At 36.0% G+C, this 21,361-nt stretch overlaps 1 protein-coding gene across 1 annotated transcript in view; it reads left to right on the top strand.

The window, feature by feature from the left end:
- The window catches only part of RAB2A (RAB2A, member RAS oncogene family), a 123,181-nt gene that overhangs the window by 12,915 nt on the left and 88,905 nt on the right, over positions 1-21,361 (top strand). Inside the window, exon 2 of the mRNA XM_021005895.2 lies at positions 20,710-20,781. Within this exon, the coding sequence (XP_020861554.1) occupies positions 20,710-20,781 (72 nt within the window). The remainder of the gene's footprint in view (positions 1-20,709; positions 20,782-21,361) is intronic.

Below are 21,361 nucleotides of genomic sequence, written 5' to 3'. Positions count from 1 at the left end.
TTCCATTTTGTTATTACACTCTACCCTTTGGGTTCAGCCATTCAAGTTTGTCTAAATGGATTATCATCTAATCCACATTTTTCAGTGGGAGTAGCATGACTTTCAAATATCTTTTTCTAAAATATAGGCAAACTTTATCTACAATATTCTAATCTCTTCCAGTTTAGCCCCCAAGAAAAAAAAGGGAAATGAGATTAGTCTGACTAGACCTGGTCTTGAGGAATCCAAATTCTTTGTTATTACCACTTAAAAAAAAAACAAGTTTTTATTGATAGTTTCTGTTTCTTACATCACCATAATTATCCCAGGTAGCGCTCCCCCTCCCTTCTCTCAGAAAGTCATCCCATATGACAAATAATATTTTTCAGAGAGGAAAAAAAATAATCAGTACAACTGATAAATTTCTGAGAAAGTCTGAAAACATGTGCATCCTGTAATACCCAGGAATCTCTCCCCTCCATGACGGGTGAGTTGGGGGTGGCTTTTCATATCTCTTCTCTTGAATCCTGCTTATTCTTCATAATTTTGTTACATTGACTTTTGATTTTTTTGGCTTCTGGTTCTTTCTGTTTATGCTGCTGTAGCTACTGTGGTTGTTTTCTTGGCTCAGCTCACTTCACTCTGCATCAGTTCAGTAGATCTCTGTGCTTCTCTGTATTTCGCCACTTCTTTTTCATGATCACTAACCAATCCTTTACTTACGCATTCTGGAATTTTGCAGGATTCAAAGCCAAGCACACCAGCCAGTAATTTACAGGTTCTGTTTGCTTCCCTTTGGGGGAAAATTGGCGCGTGTCTTTCTCCAGTTTAGCAGTACTTCTTCCATACTTCTTGAGCTTTCAGAGGTCATTTACTAGAAGTGAACAATCATTTCATTTCTTTCAGTGGGGAAAGTAGTTTATCTGTCTCTGATGACTAGAACTCATCAAACTTCTAGGTGCTGTCTTACTGTCACCCTCAACTTGGTTAGCAGTCCCCTATTTAATCTTTTTGCTCTGTTTCTTCCAATCCAAATGTCACTATTCATGGCTGGGAAAAAGAAGCAAAACGGAAATTACTTAGCCTTACCTTCTTGCCTTTGTTCATTATCCAATCCAGTAAACATTATTAAGTGCTTACTATGTGCCAGTAATAGAATCATTCACCCTCGTGAGCTGTAGTTTTAAACTTTGATCCTAGGGTCATAGATTTAAATTGGGAAGGGGCCTTAGAGGTCCAATCCCTTCCTTTTAAGGATCAGGAAATAGAGGTCTGGAGGGTAAAGTGGCTTGCATAAGGTCACACAAGTAATACTTACATGTGACAACAGTTGTAGTGTTCTTACACTGTACCATACTGCTTCCAGTACTTCTCTTTGCCCTACTTTTGTTGTCTCTAGTCTTTTTTTTTTCATTCTTTTTTTAATTTAATTTAATTTATTTTTTTTAAATTTTTTTTCCTATATGCTTTTGAGTTGAAAATTTTTCTCCCTTTTTCTCCCCCCCACCCTCCCCAAGATGGCGCACAATCTGACATAGGCTTTACATTTACATACCCATTAAACATATTTTCACATTAGTGAAGTTGTAAGTAAAAATTAAAACCAATAGGAGGAACCATCAGAAAGATGAAACAAAATTCAACTTAAGGTAAAATTAAGTGAGCGATTCGACTTGCATAGTTCTTTCTTTGGATGTGGTGTTGTCTCTAGTCTTCATTTTAGCTTCAATGAATTATGTGCTTTCAGCATTCCTGACACTACTCTTAAAGGACTGTTCTAGCCTTGGGGGTGTGTGTGTGTGTGTGTGTGTGTGTGTGTGTGTGTGTTCATGTGTTCTTCCTGCTTCATTATGTCTTTGCTTCTTTTTTATATATGGCTATAAAAAGTCTTATAAAAAGTTGGGATTATGGCATGTTACATTTTGTCAAGAATAATCTGTGTCCAGTTAGTTCTACCTAGCTACCCTGACCTTCCTCAGTTCTCACAGCACAATAATATTGCATCATATTCATATATCATTTGTTCAGCCATTCCACAATTGATGGCACCCCCTCAGTTTCCAGGTCTTTGCTTATGCAAAAATAGCTGCTATATTCCTTTTCCTCTTTTTGTGATCTTTTAGGAGCTATAGATATAGTTGTGGTATTACATGAGTTCACTTAAGTGCTAACGCCCATCCCTTTAATAATTATGTTCTATAATGTTGCCAGGAATAGGCCAAGCTCATGTGCATGTAGCTTATGTACTCTTTCTTTCTTTTTTTTTTCTTGAAAATTGGACCAGCATTTACCCTTTCTAGTACTGTGGCACCTTTCCTGTTTTCCAACATCTTTCAAAGATCTTAATAGCTCAGAATTCGTATCTACCAGATTTGTTTAGCACCCTAGGATGTAATTCATCTGGGTCTAGTGTTTTGAATTCATTGAGAGCACCTAGATGGATGATCATTTCCTCCTTCATCTTGAGTTTCTACTCTAAAGCTGTTTTTATTTTAGCATTCCTAGTCCAAAGATCATTCTTCCTGGAAGAAAAAACAAGCAAAATAAGAATTTCCTGTTTCAGTTTTCCTATCACTTTGTCTACTCTGTGCAATGGCCTTTCTCTTGTTTAACACCCTTCTTGCCCTCAGTGTAGGTATAAAAACAAACAAACAAAAAAGCCTGTTTTTGTTGTCCTTAGCATCCACAGCCTACTTCAGCTCAACATAGAATTAAATATTCCTGACAGAATTCTTATGGGACTGCTACTGTTTTGAATCTGTCCTTAGTTACTTGCTTTTGTTTTCGTCGGTCTTTGTGTATCCCCAGTACTTAGCACAGTATCTGGAATATAGTAAGTACTTAATAAATGCTTACTGTTTATTATTGTTCCTCACACAAGACACTCCGTATCTGGATTTCATGCATTTTGCCTGGCTGTTCTCGATGTCTGGAGCACTCTCCCTTATTACCTCCTGGCTTCCCTGGCTTTCTTCAAATCCCAACCAAAATGGCATCCTCTACAAGAAGCCCTTCTAGATCCCCCTTAATGCTAGAGTCTTCCCTCTTAATATTTCCAGTTTATTCTGTGTGTACCTTACTTTTGCATAGTTGTTTGCATGTTGTAAATTCTGTGTATATCTTGTTTGCACAGTTTTTTGAATTTACAATCCATTAGATTGTAAGTTCTTTGAGGGCAGAAATTGTTTCTGCCTTTCTTTGTATCCCCAGCATTTAGCGTTCTGTGCTTTGAAGTCTTGTCTCCCAGAATGTAAGTCTTTTGTAAATCAAAATCATTTTATACATTATACTGTTATTTGGTGTCTTTTTAATTGGTTGCTTGAAACATGTCTTTTTTTTTTAAATCTGAGTTTTTCTGTGTCATTGATTTCCCTTTGTCATTGATGGTCCCTTTAGGCAGGACATTGAGTCCTATATGTCCTTTCTCTGAACCCTCTGAAATCTGTTTTCTCACATAAACTAGAGGGCATTACAGATTGTTTGGCTTTTTTCTTTATTGCTAACTCTATAGTGGAGAGGTTGGCCACATGCATCTGAGGTTTTTATTGTTTCTAGTATTTCTATTTCCAGTTCTTCATTGTTAGTCAGAATCAGGTCCAGAATGGTAGTTTCTTTTTTTACTTCTTCTACCTTTTGAAGGATGAAAGTATAATTAACGCAATTTAGTGTTATCAGTTGACTCTGTTTTTGACAGGGTGCTCCAGATTCGTATTTTTCATCTACTTTTCAGACTTATCCAATTCTTCTTCCTGTCCAGAGGTTTTGTGGTACAAAATCATTTCTTGTTTCTACTTTCACTGATACCCTCTCAGATATTTCATACCATGTTTCCCCTTTCTGGTTCATAGATTTCCACACCTGAATATATTTTATTAGTATGTCAAAGAAAAAATGTCAGTACTATATTCTGCATTTTAGGCACAAGTGTGCTAACACAATTCAGAAGTCACCTAACAATAGTCACTATTCCATTCCTTCCTTAACCACTCTATGATCAGTATGAAAAATCCTTTCTGAATGGAGAATGTTGAATCATAATCTAATATAGGGAAAGAGGAGACTGCTCCCAGATGGGTCAATACCTCAGTCATTTCAGGAGATGAAAAAGACAATTGACTTAAGTGGATGAAAAGTACTGAGTTTTAAGTTTGGTCACCTCCACCTTAATCCATTTCTTTAAGAAGGGTGTTTTATGTGTCCCTTCCCTTTCCTTCCTTTCCCTTTTCCCCCAAACCTGCAGAAGACAAGTCTGGAAGAGAATTTTAGCCTAGAGAAATATTTATTCATAATATTTCTAGTTGAACTAAAATGAAGTTTTTAAAATGCTGCTCCTTCCCCCTCCTTCTCCTCTTCTCACTTTTTCTGTTTTGTTTTGTCTTAGGTGGGTAGGGGTATTTTTGTTATGTTCAGTCAACCAAAAGGCATTATTTATTAATCTCTTACTAAGAGCCAGGCACTCATTTCAAAATGAGGTTAAGAAGGTGAAAATGAAATAATGCTTTACTTTAAGGAGCTAAGGGAAGATAACTTGTGTAAGGTAGTGTTGGCCAGGTAAGGATTACATCTGAGTAATCACTGTGATGAAGAGTTGATCCTTTGGGCAGTCAACTGACTTTGACCTGGCTGTTGTAGAATTGATTTGATATCTGTGCCCAGGGCAAGATGTGGAAGAGCACAGTCCTCTCAGCTGCAAGGCAGATGAAAAGATGGCCTAGTTTTCAACATTCACTTTTACAAGATTTTGAGTTCTGATTCTTCTTTAACAATATGACTAGTGTGGAAATGTGTAGGTGTATAACCTGTATCAGATAGCACCATGGAGGAGAGGGAGGGAGAAAAAAAATTGGAACTCAAAATCTTGTAAAAGTAAATGTTGAAAACTATTTTTGCATGTAATTTGGGGAAAAAATAAAATACTATTAAGTGGGAGGAAAAAAAAGGAAAAATTAGTGGAGTTGTAGCCAGTGCAGATGAGGACCTACAAGCTAAATGTGCTGATGTTTTGAAGAAAATGATCAAAGAGCCTGGAGTCACTGGTCTACAAGTTTTTAACGTGGATGAAACAAGCTTGTTCTGGTAAGGGATGCCTTCAGAATTTACATTGCTAAGAAAGAAAAAATCAATCTAGATTTAAGTGTTTAAGGATTGTCTAACACTTTTATTGGGAAGTAATGCAAAAGGGAATGTAAAATTAAAACCATTGCTTGTTTATTTGGCTTGAAATCCTTGTTCTCTGAGAAGCTAAAACCCTCGATTGTTTCAGTTCTAGTCAAATAAAAAAGCATGGGTGGCTTGCCCAGGGCACTGAGGTTAAGTGACTTGCCCAGGGTTACACAGTGTGTGTCAAATGTAGGACTTGAGCTCAGGCCATCCTAGCCCCAAAAGCTATTTTTGAACACAGATTTTCATTGAAAAATATTGTGAGTGCAACAATATTTCACGTAAAGCATTACTGATTTAAGATAATGCCCCAAGCCATCCAACTACACAAAGTTCATTGTACACGAATATAAAAGTAATTTTTTTATGGTCGCAAAATATCTCCTTATTGCAGCCCATGAATTAAGGTATCAGTGCAACATGGGAGTTCTACTATCTTTAAAAAACAAAACCAAACCATCTTTTGAATAGATAGTTGCTAAAACTGTAGACAGAGATGCAATTTCTTTAACTGATTTCTGGAAAAATTATAAAGATTCATTCAAAAATATTCTCTGTGCTTGACAACTAACAGGCAGCATGAGCACAGTTTGGAGTCGTATTTTGCCACACAATACATTGAAGGTTTTCTCACAAAACCAGACTGTTTAAAAAAGGAATAATAACCATGGGAAGAAAGCTTGGTTTTAATGAACTGAAAAATAAAGGTGTCTGGGAATTGCTATATTTGCACTCAGAAGAACCAACTGATGATAATCATTTAGATCAACACTAAGTATTTGAAAAAGCCATTATGTAATAGTAATATGCAAATGAAGGCATTTGATCTAAAAGAATATGACTATATCTTTTGAGCTGTAGAGGTTGGGAAACAAAAAATTATGAATGCTGACCTTAAATCAAAGCATGCAGATTTGTGTGTAGATTTAACTTCAGGTACAATCAGTAGTTTAAAAAATTTTGCTTTCTATAACTCTTCTATTACTCTGTAATACATTTGAATTGGATATAAATTTTTTTTATCCTTTGCTTTTATATTACATTAATAAACAGGTAAAAACTTACTTAAAATTTTTTCATTGTATGTTTCCATTGGGCAGGAACCACTTATCTATCATATAACTTTGAATAATGCAAATTAATAATGTCACTGTCTCACAGGATTCATTTGGGGAACCTAGCTATATCTGCTTTGTATGTATTTTATCTCCTTCAGTAAAATGTAAGCTCCTTGTGGACAGGGACTGTTTTCACTTTCGTTTTTGTATTCCCATTAGCTCCGTGTTTGGCGTATGCTAGATACTAAATAAATTTTTGTTGGTCATATTTGGGAGAGGAGCAGATAGATTGTATGTGGTTAAAAAAAATGAAGCCACATGTGGAACTGTTATCCTCACAAAAGGTATCTTTTTCTGTTATATATAAAAATGAATCTGGTGTTTGGAATTAGCCAAACCCTTCTCACTTATTATACAAACTCTGTTTTCTAAAATTTATAGAGTAGCTTATTTTCTAGGGTTGGGTCAGTCAAATAACTAACTACCTTTTAATAATTACTTTTACATTTTCAATCCACAGAATTCCAAGATACATAGACAAACTTGTACTTATTAGCAAATAAGTTTTTCCCCATTAAGAGTTCTGGCCAGGGCAAAATAGAAATCGAAGGAATCCACAGATCTCCTCCTGAAAGAGATCCCCAAAGGAAAACTCCTAGGAATATTATAGCCAAATTCCAGAGTTCCCAGGAGAAAATATTACAAGCTGCCAGAAGAAAACAATTCAAGTACTGTGGAAACACAATCAGGATAACACAAGATTTAGCAGCTTCTACATTAAAGGACCACAGGGCATGGAATATAATATTCTGGAGGGCGAAGGAGATAGGATTACAACCAAGAATCACCTATCCAGCAAAACTGAGTATAATCCTTCAGGGGAAAAAATGGTCATTCAGTGAAATAGAGGACTTTCAAGCATTCTTGATGAAAAGACCAGAGCTGAATAGAAAATTTGACTTTCAAATACAGGACTCAAGTGGAACATGAAGAGGTAAACAGGAAAGAGAAATCATAAGAGACTTATTAAGATTGAACTGTTTACATTCCTGCATGGAAAGATGATATTTGTAACTCATGAGACCTTTGTCAGTATTAGGGTAGTTGAAGGAAAAAAGTTATATGTATGTATATATAGATAGATAGAGGGCACAAAAAAAAGAGCTCTAGACTTTTCTTTGTAATTCATATATTCCTTTTTTTCTTCTTTTTTGGTGAGGCAGTTGGGATTAAGTGACTTGCCCAGGGTCACACAGCTAGTAAGTGTCAAGTGTCTGGGGCCGGAATTTGAATTCAGGTCCTCCTGACTCCAAGGCTGGAGCTCTATCCACTATAATTCATATATTCTCAAAGAGATAATCCAGTAATGACCAGCTAGAACATTTTCAAATATATATTATTTTATACATTGGAAATTCACATCATTGTTGGGTGTGGTGGCACATGTTTGTAATCCCTGCTAACAGGGAGGCAGAGGCTGGTGAATTGCTTAAGCTTGGGAGTTCTGAGCTACAGTAAGGCAAAAGTCAGTAATTTGATGTCTGTATTAAGTCCAGCATCATCAGTATGGTGAGCTCTTGAGAGTGGGCAAGCCACCAGGCTGCTTAAGGAGGGATAATTTGTCCTAGGTCAGAAACAGGTTAAAGCTTCCATGCCAATCAGTGATGGAATCAAACTTTTGAGTGACAGGTACATCTCTAGCCTGAGAGAGTTAGGGATACTCAGTCTTTAAAAAGAAAATTTTTGTTATTTTCCTCTCTGACCCATGTTGTGTACTTGCTTTCCCCATTCCAACTTCTTTCTGTTCAGTAGAACAAGAAGAAAGTTTTAGTCTGTCCACTTTCAGTTTTCTGTATGGATTTATGTGAACAGTTTATAAAGTAATAAAGATGATTATAGTTATAAGTTATATTAGATATAAGTTATGCATGGTAATTCACTAGTCATTCATTACTCATCTCCTAACATGTTATCTTAAATGTTAGAACTTGTCCAAATGGTTCACAGCCTTGTGACAAACTGTATCATAGATTATGCGTAAAGTACTCTTTTATTATGTTTTATCTTTAGTACATTGGTTACTGGATGGTAAATTTATCACCAGCTTGTCTTTTTGTTTTTTGTTTTGTTTTGTTTTGTTGTGTTGTGTTTTTTTAGGCAATTGGGGTTAAGTGACTTGCCCAGGGTCACACAGCTAGTAAGTGTGAAGTGTTTGGTCTGAGGTCAGGTTTGAACTTAGGTCCTCCTGACTTCAGGGCCGGTGCTCTATCCACTGCGCCACCTAGCTGCCTCACCAGCTTGCCTTTTTGATGTCAGTTTTTAATACTACTTAAGATCTTTCCGTTTTTCTAAATATGGTGTATAGTTTTAAGAGCATAATTTGGGAGTGATTTGGGGATTTTAAAAAATATCTTTTAAAAAATATTCTTAATTTGAATTCTCAGTCTTTGTACATTTGCTGTGCTCTTATGTCCTATTTAGCCAATCTTCAAATCAGACCCTCATGATACTTTGGGAAATTAGCACATCAGACTAGCGAGCTAATGTCAACATTGATCCCTTGGTTAATGTTAATATAGTGTGGATAATGGTTGAAATAGATCTTTTGGCTTTTAATTCTTCATACTTGTTAGCTATTAAAGGGTTTGGGGTTTGTTTCTTATGGTGAGTAATGTTGGAAAGTTAAGAATAAACTTGACCAGAGCATATTACAGCAGAGTTGGGTATGAAATTATGCCATGAGTACAGTTTGAAAAATAAAAAGCTCAATATTTGTCCAGTGTTGGAAGTTTCTTTTCATCATATGGCAGGAACTATGTAGAGATGAGACTGAGCCACATAATCACAAACCATTCGCCTCTGAAAGAGGTGTTAGGGTGTTAGGGTGAGAATAAATTAATTTACCTGCTATGTAAGGGAACATATAGGGGACAGTTTAAATCATCTTATGTGTATTCAATTTGCGTGGCTTTAGACTAGTTACCTGATCTGTATGGTATGCTATTTTATGAAATATGAATGGACTTAATGACACTAGCAAACTAATTTGTTGTTGCTGATACAGACACATTTTATTGCATTATAAAGGAAATGCATTTCTCTGTCCTGGTGGATTGCGTATAGTATCAGGGCTTTATTGATTTAACCATAATAATTTCCCATAATAGGTAATTTTGTATAAAGAATGTGTTCTGGTGTCTATCCTTATGGTCTTCCCAAAATAAGCTAAGGTATCTCTGAGTTTTTCAAATCTCTTTGATTCTGCTGGGGGAGTTAATGACTATATGTCAGAGATGTTGTAGAAGGGATTACTTTTTTAGGAGGTTATTTCAGATAATATCTAAAGTGCCTTCAGACAGCTAACATTACATGATTCTAAGTGACAATCTTCAGATCCCATATTCCACTTCCCTCAAATGCACTAACCCAGCTTTCACCAGAAAAATCTACTTACATAAAGATACAAAAATTTAGTGGAAAAATAAATTTGTGTGATAGTACATAGTGCTTCTCTTTCCCCTCCTGGGTGTTCACAACAAACTGGCATTAGCTTTTTTCATCTTCAGGGCATAAATACCAGGAATGTGATGTTTTGCCTTTTTTTTTTAAGTGAAATTTCATTCGATGCAACAATTTGTGAGCTCTCGTTATTTATAATGGAATTTTCTTTGCATTTGTACTTATTTATTAAACTTCAACATTTAGCAGAGCAAATTGTTATCTTTTAAAAAGTTTGATGTATAAAACCTTAAGGCATATATATGACTGTTTCATGATATTGTGCTTGTATATAAGACAGTTTTGGAATTTTCATAATAAAATTCTTTTTGTGTTAGGGATAGATTACATCAAATTCCAGTTTAGCAAACTAGCCTCATATTTTAATCAACATTCTTTTTTTCTTCTAAAAAACTCACACTTAAGTGAATTGGCTAACCTTTCAAAAATTTCCAAAGAATGTAATTTGGAGTGTTGGGCTTGAATTTGAATCTTATTCTGCCACATACTACCCATGTGACCTTGGGCAAGCCACTTTATTTTTCCTGGGTATCACTTTCCTGATCTGTAAAATGAACGGGTTGAATTATATGACCTTTAAGGTCCTTTCCAAATCTAAGTCTGTGATTCTATTATCACTCTGCTTTAAGTCTCTTCCCACTCTAGTACATCCTTTGCTTAGTTGTCAAATTAATCTTCCTAAAATGCAGGTCTTGACCATGTTACTCTGAGCCTCCCCTCACCCTATTCATTTAGTACTCTCCAGTGGCTCCTATTATCTCTAGGATCAAATATGAAATCTTTGTTTGAAATTCAAAGCCCTTCATAACCTGGCCCCTTCCTATATTTCTAGTCTTCTTATACCTTCCTTTCCCCCTCACTCCTCACACAGCCCCATCTGTTCTTGGCAATCCAGTGATGCTGGCCTCCCTGATTTTCCTCACCCAAGATACTCCTCCAGAGGAGCTTTTTCCACTTTTTCACCATCCCTGAAATACTCTCCCTTTTATTCTCTGCCTCCTGGCTTCCTTCAAATTCCAGCTAGAATTCCATCTTCTGCAAACCTTTCCTAACCCTTCCTTAAGGCAAGTGCCTTCCCTCTATGGTTATACCCAGTTTATCCTATGTAGATCTTGTTTGTATTTAAATTTTTTCATGTTATCTCTTCCCCATTGGACTGTGAACTCTTTGAACCAAGGGCTATCTTTTGTCTTTCTTTGCATCTGCAGCATTTAGCATAGTGCTTAGCAAATAGTAGGCTCTTAATAAATGCTTACTGACTGACTGATTCACAAACTTTGCCTTCAAATGATGTTATAGAATTGTGGCAGGAATTGACATCAAGTCCGCTAACCTGTCCACTTTCTCTTTTTTGAAAACTGGGGAAATCTTTGCCCCTTTAGTCCTATATCACCTTTTCCATTGTCCATAAGTTTTCTTTTCTTTCTTTTTTTAATTTTTAATTAATTTATTTTGAATTCTCAACAATCACTTCCATAAGCTTTTGAGTTTTAAATTTTTCTGCCCACCTCCTTCCCCAAGATGGCAGACAATCTGATATAGGCTATACATATATATATTTCTATTAAACATATTTTCAGATTAGTGATGTTGTAAGTAAGAATTAGAACCAGTAGGAGGAACCACCAGAAAGAGGAAACGAAACACAACAGGAGAAAAAAAAATGGCAAATAGTATGCTTTGATCTGCATTCAGACTCCATAGTTCTTTCTTTGGATGTGGATAGTACCTCCTGAATCCAGGGCCGATGCTGTATGCACTTTGCCACCTAGCTGCCCGGAGTGTGCTCTTTCTTGGGATGTGGATAGCATTTTCCAACATGGAGCCTTTGGAGATGTCTTGGATCCTTGTATTACTGAGAAGGCTTAAGTCTATCAGTATTAGTTACTGTGTACAATGTTCTCCTGGTTCTGCTCTTTCTTTTCTTTGTTTCTTTTTGTGTGTGTGTGTGTGAGGCAGTTGGGGTTAAGTGACTTGCCCAGGGTCACACAGCTAGTAAAAGTCACGTGTCTGGTCTGAGACCAGATTTGGACTCAGGTCCTCCTGACTCCAGGCTCAGTGCTCTATCCACTGCACGACCTAGCTGCCCCTGTCCACAAGTTTTCAAAGATTTCCAATATTGGCTGGGTAACCACGCCTGAAAATTACCAAGGTCATAAAATTTGAAAGTTGCTAGGGACTTAAGTTATTTTACAGGTGAGGAAACTAAAGTTTAGATAAACTTACCTAGTGGTGACTGCCTTCCATGATAACCTCTTTTGTTCATTTCCCATTTTCCAGTATTAACAGCTTATTTAAATAGGTCAGGATCAAATAGCTTCAATTATTCACCATATATTTTTATTTAGTATTGATTTTTTTTGTATGTACTCATTAAATAGTGATTTCCAGATTTTTTGGAATATTGAGTTTTGCTCATTGTTGATTTCATTTTTGTAATATCTCTTTCTATACTACTTGTATCATGGATGCATGTTGAAGAAAGCACTTTAAGGTTTATAATACATGTGAGTTGTTGATCGTTCATAACAATAGTAATTATCATATCATATCCACCATACTGGCTATTCCCATCTTCCTTCTTACCTCCTGTATACTCCGCCTCCCCACAAAAAAGTACCTTTGGCAACTTTTTACTTTTTTTTTTTTTAAGTTTTATTCAGTCATTTTTGTCCATGATTATTTCCTGTTATGTTCCCCTTGTTTCCACTGAACCCTCCCTTGTAACAAAGGAAAACGGAAAATAAGCAGTAAAATAACTATCTGACAGTGTACAAAACATTATTCTCCTGTCATTTCCCCACCTCCCTACTGAGAGGAAAGAAGTGTATATTTCATCATTTATTCTGTGTGACCAAGATGGCTTTTTAAAATAATCTTAAAAGATATTCATTGACACTTTTGAGTACTTCCCGGTGAGATATTGCTAAGCCTAGGTTCAGGGCAACTGTTACCTGAACTAGATATGTAATTGTGGGACAAGAAAATGCTGGGGGTGTGGGACTAGAGGAGTGAACCTGTGATTTCACTGGTATTGGAAACTCTGTCTACCACTGCTACTGTGTCTGCTCTGCAGTATAAATCTGGGAGCCTAGAACATTGAAAGGTCCAGTGACTTGCATGATGTTTTATTTACCTGGAAACTGAGTATCCACTACACCGTGCTTTTTTTTTTTTGGAGGTAAATGTTTTCTTTTGACTTCTTATGAGACCATTATAGAATATTCATATTGTTCAGATCCATGGGATTTTTTTTTTTTTACAGAATTCACCATTAGGACAATCATAGTTGCAAGTTAATACAAAAAAGGCAGAAATATAAAATATATCTGTTACAAATAGCAGTGAAATAAAAATAGTCATCAATTGGAGAGTACAAATAAAGCAAACATACCCAAATTGAGACTTAATAATGAAATGCTAAATAATGAGTGAGTCCAATAAAGTAATGAGAATGAAATATTAAAATAAGCAAAAAAAGAAAATCTTTAAAACTAGGAGAAATAGATAAATTGGAAGATAAAATGACAATAGAAATGATAAAGAAAATGAAGCAACTTGTATTTAAAAAGACATGCAAATTGATGTTTTTAGTCAAACTGATTAAAATAGGGTATTAAATCAAATAAAAAGTAAATCAAAATTAAAAAAAAACAAATTAGATGAGATCACAACAAGGCTGGAAAAAATAAAACTAATTATCAGAACATAGGACACACATTATGGGGCCCCCAAAAAATGATAACACAAAAGGAGTGGTGCATCTTTTTTCAAATATATTATTCCCAAACTAATCGAATACAAAGAAGAAATCTAAACTAATCCAATCTAAGAAAAAAAAATTAAAGAATTGTAAAGGAATTACTGAAAAACAATCTCCTTGTACTAATAGATTTAGAGTTCTATCAGTCATTTAAAGAAAAAAAAATTGACCCTGGGCAAGTCACTTAACCAAACCATTGCCTAGCCAAAAAAAAAAAAAGAAAAAATAACACCAACATTACATAAATCTTTCTTAAATTGATAATGAATGCTCTCTAACAAACTCCTTTTGTGAGACAAATATCATACACTTAAACCAGGGGAAAATAAAGCAAAGAAGGAGAATGGCACATAATATAATCAATGAATATTGCTTTCAAAAAATTAAATAAAAACATGTCAGACTACAGAAATCTATCCAATAAATCATTCATTTGGATACTTGGATGCTAATATATTTCAAAATTAGGAAAATAATCAAAATGAATTATGTTTTTATAAAATCTAATACTAGAACTTTATCCCCATGTATTTATTTAGGGGGAAAAATCTTTGACAAAGCAAAACTCTTATTTGTGCTAAATACCGTACAAGTGTGGTCATACAGGTATTTTTAACAAAATAAAACTAATGTAACTAAAATAACATTCAGAAAATGAGGACTTATTCCCTAATATTGCTTTTGAGTTCAGATTGAAGATGAATCAATCGGATTATTTTGGGAACTCAGAGGAAAGACTAATTCATGAAAATCTAGTGAAAGTTTTTATACTACGTATAGGCAACATAGGGTTAAATTAATAGTACCAAGGATCATTTTTTTTTACTGAAAACCAGTAGGAAAATTTTAATATGAAGACTGTTAGGATCATAGGTATCCACTGAGAAATGAATGCATCCCTACTGAAATTTTTTTTTCTGTAAATGTTTTGTTTGACTTTATTTCTTAGAAAGGTTTTCTTTTTTTTTTAATATAAATTGATTGATTTTTAGTTTACAACATTTACTTCCACAAGATTTTGAATTCCAAATTTTCACCTAATCTTGCCCATCCCCCCAACCCAAGATGGCATGCATTCTGAATACCCCTTCCCCTAGTCTGCCCTCCCTTCTGTCTTCCCCCCCCCTTATCTTAGCCCCTTCCCCTTCTATTTTCCTGTAGGGCAGGATAGATTTCTATACCCCATTTCCTGTATTTCTTATTTCCCAGTTGCTTGTGAAAACTTTTTTTAAAACATGTTTTTAAAACTCTGGGTTCCAAATTTTTCCCTTTCTTCCTTCCCACCCACCCTCATTGAAAAGGCAAGCAACTCAATACAGGCCATACATGTGATGTTATGCAAAACACTTCTATAGTAGACACATTGTGAAGAATTAACTCTATTTCCCTTAATCCTATCCTGTCCCTCCCCCCATTTATTCTATTCTTTCTTTTGACCCTGTCCCTCCTCAGAAGTATTTGTTTCTGATTACCCTCTTTCCCAATCTGCCCTCCTCTCTATCATCCCCCTGCTCTTTGTCCTCCCCCCCCCCATTTTCCTGTAGGGTAAGACAGATTTCCATACCCAATTGAAAGTGTATGTTATTCTCTCCGTAAGTCAAATCCTATGAGAATAAGATTCCCTCATTCCCTCTCATCTTCCCCCGTTTCCCCTCCACTGTAAGAGCCTTTTCTTGTCTATTTTGTGTGAGATAATTTACCCCATTCTATCTCTCCCTTTCTCCTTCTCCTAGTATAATCCTCTCACCCCTTAATTTTATTCTCCAGATATGACCCCTTCATCTTCAACTTACCCTGTGCCCTCTTTCTTTCCTTCTATCTATCTATCCATCCATCCATCCATACATACATACATATAATTATTTCCCCTCGAACTACCCTAATACTGACAAAGGTCTCATGAGTCATAAATATATTTCCATGCAGAAATATAAACAGTTCAATCATAATAAGTCTCTTATGGTTTCTCTTTCCTGTTTACCTCTTCATGTTTCACTTGAGTCCTGTATTTGAAAGTCAGATTTTCTGTTCACCTCTGGTCTTTTCATCAAGAATGCTTGAAAGTCCTCTATTTCACTGAATGACGTTTTTTTCCCCTGAAGGATTATACACAGTTTTCCTGGGTAGGTGATTCTTGGTTGTAATCCTATCTCCTTTGCCCTCAGAATATTGTATTCCATGCCCTTTGGTCCCTTAATGTAGAAGCTGCTAAATCTTGTGTTATCCTGATTGTGTTTCCACAGTACTTGAATTGTTTCTTTCTGGCAGCTTGTAATATTTTCTCCTTGACCTGGGAACTCTGGAATTTGGCTACAATATTCCTAGGAGTTTTCCTTTGGGGATCTCTTTCAGGAGGAGATTGGTGGATTCTTTCAATTTCTATTTTGCCCTCTGGTTCTAAAATATCAGGGCAGTTTTCCTTGATAATTTCTTGAAAGATGATGTCTAGGCTCTTTTTTTGATCATGGCTTTCAGATAGTCCAATAATTTTTAAATTCTCTCTCCTGGATCTATTTTCCAGGTCAGTTGTTTTTCCAATGAGATATTTCACATTGTTTCTAATTTTTCATTCTTTTGGATTTGTTTTATAGTGTCTTGATTTCTCATAAAGTCACTAGCTTCCAATTGCTCTATTCTAATTTTTAAGGAAGTATTTTCTTCAGTAATCTTTTGGACTTCCTTTTCCATTTGGCCAATTTTTCTTTTTAGGGCATTCTTCTCATTGGCTTTTTGGACCTCTTTTGCCATTTGGATTAGGCTATTTTTTAAGGTGTTATTTTCTTCAGTATTTTTTTGGGTCTCCTTTAGCAAGCTGTTGACTTGTTTTTCATGATTTTCTTGCATCACTCTCATTTCTCTTCCCAGTTTTTCCTCTACTTCTCTTACTTGCTTCTCAAAATCCCTTTTGAGCTCTTCCAAGGCCTGGAACTGATTCATATTTTTCTTGGAGGCTTTGGATGTAGGAGCTTTGACTTTGTTGTCTTCTTCTGGTTGTATATTTTGATCTTCTTTGTCACCAAAGCAAGATAATATAGTCTGACTCTTTTTTCGAGGTTTGCTCATGATCCCAGCCAACTACTTGAGTTTTAAACTCTTTGTTAAGGTAAGAGTCTGCTTCCAATGTGGAGAGTGTACTGTCCCAAGCTTCAGGGGTTTGTACAGCTGTTTTCAAAGATGCTTCTAGGAGGGGCAGCTAGGTGGCGCAGCGGATAGAGCACCGGCCCTGAAGTCAGGAAGACCTGAGTTCAAATCCGGCCTCAGACCAAACACTTGACATTTCCTAGCTGTGTGACCCTGGGCAAGTCACTTAACCCCAATTGCCTAAAAGCAAAAACAAAACAAAACGAAACAAAGATACTTCTAGGGATCTCTAAATTTTCAGTTCTTCAAGGTGGTGTGATAAAGGGCAAGGTGTTTACTCTTTTCCTGGCCTGTGCTCTGTTCTATGAGTGACCACAAGCAGACTTTTCTATCTTGGAACTGTGAGGAGAATTTGCTCTTCCCAGGTACTACAAATGCCACCATACCAGTGCTCCTCCTCACCCAAGACGGCCACCCAGAACTGTGACCCAGGTCCAAGCATGGGCAAAACAAGAGATTGCTGCCTCAGCACTGGCAAAGAGATCCCTGCAATCCCCCTCTGATCAGCTACTCAATTTCCCCTCAGTCTGTGGCCCGGAAGCTCAGGAGGCAGTCACCACCCAGGGCAGAGCTCCTCAGGGAATGGGGCTGAGACCCCAAGCTTCTCTCACCGCAGAAAAAGACTTTTCCCATTTACGTTCTAAGCTGTCTTTGGCGTTTGTGGGTTGAGAAGTCTGGAAACCACCACAGCTGCCCGAGATTCAGTCCTCTGAGGCCTGCTTCAGGTTTGCTATGGCCTTCGAGCCCACTGTACTGAGCTCCTCTCCCAGCCTGGCGCCATACCTTTCTGATCCACCATCTAGGTTGTCTTGGGCTGGAACTTTGTTTCACTCTGTCTTTTTATGGGTTCTGCTGCTTTACAATTTGTTTAGAGCCATTTTTTTGCAGGTATTTGGAGGGGTTTGGGGGAGAACTCAAACAAATCACTGCTTTTACTCTGCCATCTTGACTCCACCCCTGTGCTTCTTCTTTCAAGGATATAATTAATAAACTTTTTTGACAGCAGATTGAAGGTGAGAAAAGAAGTGAAGTTGAGAATAAGGCTTGAAAAGCAGGAGGTGCAGAGCAGCTGTAGATACTTTAAATTTCCTGATTATTTTTGCTGCTGATTCATTCTGAGGGCTGTCTATCAAAGGTACAAAGAACTAGAGAGTTAGACTAGTCTTAAACTAGTCAGACTAGTCATCTAGTCTGGTGGTCTCATATTCAGGTACCTAATGGATCTCTACCCTGCCTATTGACTTAGAACATTACAAATTAACATTATCTATGTTGTATTATATCTTTATTTTGTTAAATAAACTTGAAGGAGTTGGGAAGGTGTTGAGTATCATTACCTGGGATTAAACTGTATGATGATTTCAGGTAATTAGCTTATCTTGGGAGGAGCATTCAGTTCCTTGGAGTTTAAACCTGGTGTAGCTGCCATTGGAAAGTGTAGAGTTTGACACTTCTGATGTAGTCCACGCCCTTTTTTCTTTTGTAACCCTGAGGTTCTCAAAAATATATTCAGTTTATCCCTGGGAGTTTCTGAGACCCTTTTAGGGAGTCCATGAGGTCAAAACTAATTTAATAATAATTCTAAGACCAGGTCTATTAAAATATTCCTTCTATTTCTGACTACATATCAGTATGAGGCTGAATTTTTTTCAAATAATAATAATACCTAACATTTATATAGCACTTACTGTGTGCCAGGCACTGTGCTTAGCGGTTTGCAATTGCTCTTATTATCCCAGTTTTACATATATTTCAACCAAAAAGATACATCACAGTCGTTTATATGCAGAAGCAGATATGATGTGGTAAATATTGATAGATACAATGTGGTGTACTGGTAAATGTTTAAGTATTTAATCTTTGAAAATTTCTTATCATAGACATAAGTATTGCCAAATACTGATATCAGTCCACAAGTATACAATTTTAATTAAGCATATCCATCATTTGAAAGGCATATATAGAATTCTATTAGATTCTTCTCTTGATATCTGCCTTTAGTATATCATTTTGCACTGCAAATTAATCCACTTCCAATTGAAATTTAGTTGAAAGCTTGTCATTTGCACAGTAAAATGGATTTTGAAAAACGAAAATTACTTTTGCACTTAACATTGAGGTCCGAAAACTGCTGAACAGTAGTCTGAGCTCAAAAAATCTCTTACAAATTTGTGTGGGAATGGAAATCTTGCTTGTAAGTGAATGCAAGGATGATGGCATTCTCAAATGGCTGAAGGGAAAATAAGAACTAGGTGGCAAAAGGAATAGAGCACTGGGCTTGAAGTCATGAATAAAGGAGTTTAAGTTCTACAGCAGACAATTATGAGCTAAATGACCCTGAGCAAGTCACTGAACTTTCCAGTCTCAGCTTCTCTAAAATCTATGGTAGCATTAAGAGATAAACATTTGTAGTTGATTTTGATGATAGGGAACACTAACTTTGAACTCCAGTTAAGTGAAATGTTATCCTCTAAAAAAGAAGTCCATCTTTCTCACTAGTAAACCTATATTAATTTTTTTCTTTATTCAATTATTTTATCTTGAATTTTGTCAATAAAAAATTTGTGGAAGTTTATTTTCGCTTTTGTCATGTAAGTACCTGTATGGTATCCTTGATATTGCCTTTTGGCTTGTAGAGCCTAAAATATTTTTTATCTGGCCCAGTTTTGACAACATTTGCTAACCCCTAATTTAAGTAGATAAATCCTAAGGAGTTACCTGAAACAATATAGATTTAGTGACTTACCTGGACTATTAAGTGTAAGAGCCTTGATTTGACCCTCAATCTTCAGGACTCCCATTCAGTCTCTCTCTGTCTGGCTCAGAACAGAAATAATAAATGAATTGGGAGAGAGTTATACTCTGTCCAAGTCCAAAAATAATTGTAGCTTAGACCAAAGTTACTGGCATTGATAAATATATAATTTAAAATCAAGAGGAGTAAATGTGAAGGATTCAAAGTTCATACTGATGCTGAGGAAAGTAAAGTAAGATTTTCACGTAGTTCTACCCCATGTTCCAATTCTGACTACCATTATATTTGGAATTGGAGGGCTATGGAAGGGAAAAAAGAAGAGAAAATGCAAGATATGGCAGTGGGGTACTTCAGGATCTTTTGGAACCACTCAGAAGGGAAGGAGTAGAATTAGCATCTAAAAAAAAATCACCAGCACTGGTAGCCCCACAGGTTGTTTTTTGGGGTTTGGGGGTTTTTTGAAGGGGGTTGGGAGTGACATATAAAAGCTTAGCATCTTGTTTTCCTTTAGCTCCATTCTTCCCTATTCAACCTCGATCTGGTGTGAATGCTATTAGTATACCATTGTCAAAAGAATCCCCATTTGTGTAGGGTTATCTAGGACATGACTCAGGAATTCTGTATAATCATTCCTTCAGGTCTTGTTCCCTCCTCCCAACTTAAAACAATAACAAAACAGTATTACAGGATTTTTTGTGTGTGTGTGTAATAATTTCCCCTTAATCCTTCTCCTCCCCCTTCCCCCCCACACAATTTCTTTTTGTCCTTTGTTCTTTTAACAAGGAACATTTAACAAAACCCATTGAATCATATTCTCCACATCCATTCAAACAACTGTTTACAAGGTTGACCACAGTGTACGGCACATAGTAGATGCTTAATAAATGCTAGTTGACTGACTGACTCATCGTTACATTTAATCAGCCTTCCACTCTCAGTTAATGTTTTCCTTAATATCATTCATTATAGTCATTATATGCTTTGTTCTCACATTTCTCTTCTAGGTATGTTTCATAGTGCCTTCTAATGTTCATCATGATTTCTCATTTTTGCTATATCTTATAGTGTTTTATATGCCAAAATTTGTTAAGCCATTCCCCAATCAATGGAAGACAACTTTGTTTCCAGTTATTTATTACCACAAGTATGCTGCTATGAATATTTTGGCATATAGTCCTTTAGATTTTTAAGAGAACTTTAAAATAAATATAATGCTTTATAAAGCCCCATTTTATTTATTGGATCATACCTTAGTTCTTCCTTTTACTTTTTTTTTCTGTTTCTTAGTAACATATGCCAATAGTAATTAAAAGATGTGTGTACATTTCTTTCAGGTGTTGGAAAATCATGTTTATTGCTACAGTTTACAGACAAGAGGTTTCAGCCAGTACATGACCTTACTATTGGTAAGTTTGATAAATTCATATTTTAAATAAAACTGAAGGGATGGGAACGTGTTTGTAATCATTTAAAAGATATGTAGAGTGTTATTGGGGCAAAGGATCCATATTGTTATCATTATAATTATTAGTATAATTCTAAGATGAGTGAAATTGGGTAGGTTTCTATCAAAAAAAAATTGAATCATATATGCTTTTAAGTGCCACTGCAGGTACGAAGTATTAAATATGCTGTACTAAAAGACTGAACACTTGTTACCCTAAATGTTTTACAAGATGAGATGTTTATTGAAGGAAAGGTATTTTTTTAGCTGGCTTTGCATGAAGACTCCTTCCCATCTTCTCCCGATACCGGCACTGCTCCCCATTCTGCTTTTGTAAAGCTATATTTTGGGGAAGCCAAAAATCTTCCCTCCCTGCAGTTTCTAACTAATTATAGCTCCTATTTCTCCTCTCTGGGGCCAAGCAAAATAAACCCAATATGACTTCTTCTGGCAGCTCTTCAAATACTTGAAGAAAGCTATTATATTTCCTGTATCTGCTCGTCTTCAGGCTAAACATCCTTGAGACTTAGCTTTAAATCCTG

This window comes from Phascolarctos cinereus, unplaced genomic scaffold (genome assembly GCF_003287225.1).
Source record: "Phascolarctos cinereus isolate Bilbo 61053 unplaced genomic scaffold, phaCin_HiC Scaffold_4;HRSCAF=312, whole genome shotgun sequence".
In the NCBI taxonomy this organism is placed as follows: Eukaryota; Metazoa; Chordata; class Mammalia; order Diprotodontia; family Phascolarctidae; genus Phascolarctos; species Phascolarctos cinereus.
This window is presented reverse-complemented; position numbering and strand designations above follow the sequence as displayed.